The following is a 6,000-nucleotide window of genomic DNA, read 5'->3' as shown; positions in this document are numbered from 1 at the left end:
CATTCATTCCTCTCCATCTTTATTGCCACCATTCTAGTCCATGCCATCCTTTCTTGCTTGGACTTCCGAAATTGCTTCTTAACTGGTCTCTCTCACTTACAGCCTTGCTTCCCTCCAATCCATGCTCCACTCCAATCCATGCTCCACACAGCAACTGAATAATCTTTTAAAAAATCAATTAGATTATGTCGCTTTTCTGCTTAAAAACCTTCAATGCCTCCCCACAGCATTTAGAATAAAATTTGACTTCTTGTTCTGGCCCACGTGGCCACATAAGATCTGGCGCTCTCTCTCCAATCTCATGTCATCCCACTCTCTCACCACACTCTGGCTACCCTTGCCTCCTTTCTGTTCACAAAGGCTTTCCCACTGCCACACTTCTGCACTTGTTCTTCCCTCTGCCAGGAATGCTCTTCTCCCTCGTTCTTTTTTCTTTCTTTCTTTTTTCTTTTCTTTTCTTTCTTTCTTTTTTCTTTTCTTTTCTTTCTTTTTTTTTTTTTGAGACAGAGTCTTGCTCTGTCACCCAGGCTGGAGTGCAGTGGTGCGATCTTGGCTCACTGCAACCTCCACCTCCTGGGTTCAAGAGATTCTCCTGCCTCAGCCTCCTGAGTAGCTGGGATTACAAGCGTGTGCTACCACGCCTGGCTAAGTTTTGTGTTTTTAGTAGAGATGGGGTTACACCATGTTGGCCAGGCTGGTGTCAAATTTCTGACCTCAAGGGATCCGCCTGCCTTGGCCTCCCAAAGTGCTGGGATTACAGGCGTGAGTCACCGCGCCGGCCCCTTTTTTTTTTTTTTTTCTTTTTTGTAGGGCAAGTCAAGTGAAGCAGTGGGAGTGGGAAGAACAAAGAAATCTGTAGCTGGTTGTGGTCAATTACTTGTAAACACCGCTGCACTTTGACCAGCCCTCCCTAGTTCTTTGCATAGTTGGCTCATTCTCATCCTTCAGGTCTCATCTCAAATGTCACCTGTCAGAGTGGCCTTCTCTGGCTCTGTGATTTAAAATATTCCCCTGTGGCTTCAGCCGGGGAGGCAGAGGTTGCAGTGAGCTGAAATCGTGCCACTGCACTCCAGCCTAGGTGACAGAGCGAGACCCTGTCTCAAACAAAACAAAACAAAAACCAAAAATAAAATATTCCCCTTACCTCCACATAATTCTCTAATAAAGCACCCTGTATATAAGCACCCTCGTAACATTACAGTCCATGATTACCTAAATTATTGATTAGTTTACTTGTTTATTGACTGCCACTCTCACTAGAATATAAGCTCCTTGAGGGCAAGGACCTTATCTGCCTTTTGTGCCACTGTGTCTGTAGTATCTAACAGTTATTGAATAAATGCACAAAGCTACTCTTCTTGCTCTGACCCACTTTTGCTTGCTTCCATCTCTGTGACACTGCATATGCCCTGCCTTTAACCTGCAATGTCTTCCTACTCGTGACCAATACATATCCCTTAACTTCCTTCAAAACTTAGCTCAAGACTCATGGTTGAGTGCGGTAGGCCATGCCTGTAATCCCAGCACTTTGGGAGGCTGAGGCAGGTAGATCACCTGAGGTCGCGAGTTCAAGACCAGCCTGGCCAACATGGTGAAACCCCGTCTCTACCAAGAAAATACAAACATTAGCCGGGCATGGTGGCAGGTGCCTGTAGTCCCAGCCACTCAGGAGGCTGAGGCATTAGAATCACTTGAACTGCGAGGTGGAGGTTGCAGTAAGCCAAGATTGCATCTCTGCACTCCAGGCTGGGTGACAGAACGAGACTCTGTTTAAAAAAAAAAAAAAAAAAGACTCACAACCTCCCCAAATCCCTGTTGATCACTAGTCTCTCTCCCATGTGATGATCCCTTTAGTTTTTTATTCACTAAGTTTGTATAGAGCTCCTTGGCAATCTTATGAACAGTTGATACTACATTATCATGCCTTTGCTTGTATTTGCTTTGTAATCAGTCATTTCATATATGTAGGTATGTTTTGTTCTTTAAGACCATAAATTCCTCCTGAGTCAATATTACATCACACATCTTTATAATCCTTCTCAAGTACTTAGTTCAGTGTGGTGCTCACTGTCAGCCACACAGCAGAAAGGCAGAACTCTCTTTTCGTACTCCCAAGAAAATGAAATTAGCTGGTAGTTTATTTTAGAAACAGAACAAAAGTTTTAGAGTTCTTCTGATATTAGAAAAATCAGGAATATTATTTTTTCCACTTAATTTAATGAAGAAAAAATCAAAACTGCAGCTCAGAAAACATTTCTGTGCATGACAACTGCAAGAGCTTAGCTATCTATTTAATAATACTTGTGGAAGGGCGGGGTGCCGTGGCTCACACCTGTAATCCCAGCACTTTGGGAGGCCAACGTGGGCAGATCACCTAAGGTAAGGAGTTCGCGACCAGCCTGGCCAACATGGTGAAACCCCGTTTCTACTAAAAATACAAAAATTAGCCAGGCATGGTGGTGGGTGCCTGTAATCCCAGCTACTCGGGAGGCTGAAGCTGGAGAATTTCTCGAACCCGGGAGGAGGTTGCAGTGAGCTGAGATTATGCCATTGGACTCCAGCCTGGGTGACAATTAAAAAAAAAAAAAAATTACTTGTGGAAGAATACACAAGATATTATCATGAAATAATGTGAGGTTAGGATTTTAGAGTTAGTTAAAAAAAAGGAAAAAATATTTTTGCAGCTTTCATAACTGTTTGAAAAGTTGTCTGTTTCAAGGAAAATAAAGAGTAATAAACATGAACTGTTCACTCTGGGTAAAGAATCTGCCACCCTCCAAACTCTAACAGATTGAGCTACAGATGAGATTTCCATGTGTGTGTGTTAACTGCCATTCTCCATAAAACAGAATGCCGCAGCAGTTGGAAAAGTGAATTATTTTGGTATACTTAAATAGGATAAGGCTCTGAGAGTTTACAGATTTGGCCAGTATGTATTTGACCATAGTTTTATAACTCAGACTAGCAATAAATGACCAACACATCGTTTTTTCTTTGGAAAATACATTTAATCAGAAAAAATACTTGCAACATACTGAAAATCTCTGTGTAGGAGTGTATGTCTGTGTATAAATTAACAATTTAATGTTGGATATTAATGCATTTTTAAGTGCATAGATAGGTGCTATTTGAAAAATATTGTTATTTAAACTTTACATAGAATCTCTAAGGTGGAACAATCCTGAAATTTGATTTTTAGGAAGTTTGATACAGATGATTAGGTTAAAGTGTTTATAGTCAGTTACATTTTTTTGGGTATGTGTGTCAAATGTTCCATTTGATCCTTTCTAGGCAACTGGGACATCTTTGAGAATAACTTGACTAAATAATTTATTTTCAGGGTAGGCTTGCAAAGCAAGTTAAAAAGGCAGAGAATTTAGGCCACTGAACTGTACATGACTTCAATCAGAAGTTCTTCGGGGGGATAATTAAGCAGTCATGGTATAAACTGTCTTTGTGAAACACAAGATTTATAAGCCTGGGATGCTTCAAATGTCAAAAAATAAGGATGACTCTACTACAATGGTGATCGCTTTTAAATGTTTGCTATTTCCATTTAGTTTCTGATAAGGCATAATTTACACTGTGGTGTGTGTACTCAGAAGTCAGCAAAAATTTGAGTTCAAGAAAGATTGTACTGGGGCAGGGTGCAGTGGCTCACACCTGTAATCCTAGGGCTTTGGGAGGCCAAGGCAGGAGGACTGCATGAGCCCAGGAGTTCAAGACCAGTCTGGGCAACATAGCAAGACCCCGCCCACCCCCCCCCACAGAAAAATAAAATTAGCTAGGTGTGGTGGTGTGCACCTATGGTCCCAACTCTCAGGAGGCTGAAGCAGGAGGATGTCTTGAGCCCAGGAGTTCGAGGCTGCAGTGAGCTATGATTGTGTCATTGTACTCCAGCTTGGGTGACAGAGCAAGACCCTATCTCTAAAAACAAAACAACAACAGACTGTATTGGGAAGTCTCTGGTCAAACTGAGTGAAACTAGGCTGACGTTGGTTTGTGCAAGCTTTGCATGGACTACAAGTGACCCAGTGGCTGACCTCACAACGTGGTATCCACTCAGCCACTTCAATTACCTGTTGCTTTGAGATGTCATGGCAATGCCCCTTCTTTGGTGTCACATTTCTATTCAGAGCATAAATTGTACATTTTGTCACTGCTAGACTCTAGTTATAAAATCTCGTGGAATGCTATCATGATACACTCTTGTTGGGAAACCTTCTCATGGTGCGGGTGTTCACAGGGACATCAGTTTGGAGATTTGAGGTGGTGCATGGCCAAACCGTCTCATTTCCCAGAGCAGCAGATAACAGTAGCTTCTCATCCCTCCTCAGGTGTACAGTTATGAGGCTACATTTATCTGTGATTGCAACACGCTGTCAGTCGGTGCACTTCTAGTTCCATTCCATTTTATAGAGTTGGTTTTTTAGACTTCAGTTTTCTCGTTTTGAAGAACTTCTTTAATTCTCGTAATTCCTGTGGCTGCAAACTCTGATCGACTCCTGGGGTCAATTTATAGCTCAGTGGAGACAGAATGTAACCATTTTGATAAAGACAGATTCTCTTGCAGAACTCAAAGGTGCTAAACATAATTCCAAAATACGGAGCTATCTGTTAAAACCGAAAATGAAGATCAAGTTAAATTCTTAAAAAGAAAACATCAATGTGTCTGCAGTCAACTTGGATCAGAGTAAATTATCTTGTAAAGTGAGATAATGGTGGTGGCAACACAAATGGTAACTCTTTTTGGAATCAGGGAAGATGGCAAAAGGAAAGCTGGTTCAGTGTGGGTTGGGAGAGGAATGACAGTGATTGAAGGGCATGACCCGCCTGGGAGGCGCTGGATCTGGGTCATATGCACGCAGACTATCTGATACTGCCTGGCACTATATGCTGACCTTGACTGGAATCATTTACATGCCAGCTAGTGCAAGGTTAGTCCAGAGCGCTTAACGTTTTTTTTTGGTCATGGAGTTCTTTGGGAATATGATGCACATATGCATATACACATATATTTTTGCATAGAATTTTAGGATGAGGGGTTAGGTTCCCCTTAGGGGCCCATGAACCTCCATATTAGGTATCTCTGCACTAAATGCTCAGCTCCTCTGGAATGGGGTATAAGATACTCCACCACTGCACAGGTTCCCTTCTCTACAGGGCTGACAGACAGTGTGCATTCATGGGCCTTGTGCTACCCATTAGTGCTAGAGGGGGTTTTCCAAGCAAACTGTGGTGGGGGTTGGGGGTGACAAAAGAAGAGGGTAGAATTGGAAGAGGCAGAGGAGCAGCAGAGACTGGTGGCTCTTCTCACCTTCAGTAAATTGGCTGTCAATCCATTCCAGAGCCCCAGGATCCCCTGGGCCTTCACTATCTGCCGGAAGCAGTCCACTGCTCCTGAGAAATGGACATCTACTCCTCCGCTGTGTGGGAGGTAGGGGCTCTGAGCCTGGCAGGGAACAGAAGCTGGGATGAGGTGATTGAAACACTAGGAAATAAATGTCCTAGCAGAAGGAGCCAGGGTCTCAAGTCTACACTCTGGACGCTGGGCTCCTGGCCAAGATGATGGCAAAGAATGGCTGCTGTGGGGTTCTTCTTGTTCTATGGGCTTAGAATGGATATTAACATGCAATACAATCATGATACCCTGTCCATATATTTGTGGTTTATTTTGCCTGGATGGAAGCAGACATTAGGGACAGATTCAATTTCATACTTACATTCCCTCCCAACCTATGCCTTCTGGACATGATAAACATAATCCCATGCCCTTAGCCTTTTTAGTCTTCTTCTGTTTCCTTGTCTTTACTGGTCCTTCCCCTGTAGAGCTCCCAAGTGGAGGCTGTTCATTTCTCCACCTCATAGATGTGACAGGGTGGGGAGCAGAGCGATGGTGGCATTCTTCTCGCTCTCTGTTGCTGTTCCCAAACCCTTCCTCCTTCACTCTCATGACAGAAGCACTTAGCTGGGGCTGATGTCACTGAACCGTACTCCTTG

At 43.2% G+C, this 6,000-nt stretch overlaps 1 protein-coding gene across 3 annotated transcripts in view; it reads right to left on the bottom strand.

Moving 5' to 3' along the window:
* Positions 1-2,986: 2,986 nt before the first annotated feature.
* SLC25A43 (solute carrier family 25 member 43) overlaps positions 2,987-6,000 on the bottom strand; it is a 49,402-nt gene continuing 46,388 nt past the window's right edge. For all 3 annotated transcript variants that reach the window (XR_012430267.1, XR_012430268.1, XM_005594450.4), the window contains 2 exons: positions 5,318-5,452; positions 2,987-4,614 (listed from right to left, as the gene is read on the bottom strand). Coding sequence is in view for 1 of the 3 variants with exons in the window: in XM_005594450.4 (XP_005594507.1) it covers positions 4,414-4,614; positions 5,318-5,452 (336 nt within the window). In the remaining 2 variants the exon portion in view is untranslated. The remainder of the gene's footprint in view (positions 4,615-5,317; positions 5,453-6,000) is intronic.

This window comes from Macaca fascicularis, chromosome X (genome assembly GCF_037993035.2).
Source record: "Macaca fascicularis isolate 582-1 chromosome X, T2T-MFA8v1.1".
In the NCBI taxonomy this organism is placed as follows: Eukaryota; Metazoa; Chordata; class Mammalia; order Primates; family Cercopithecidae; genus Macaca; species Macaca fascicularis.
This window is presented reverse-complemented; position numbering and strand designations above follow the sequence as displayed.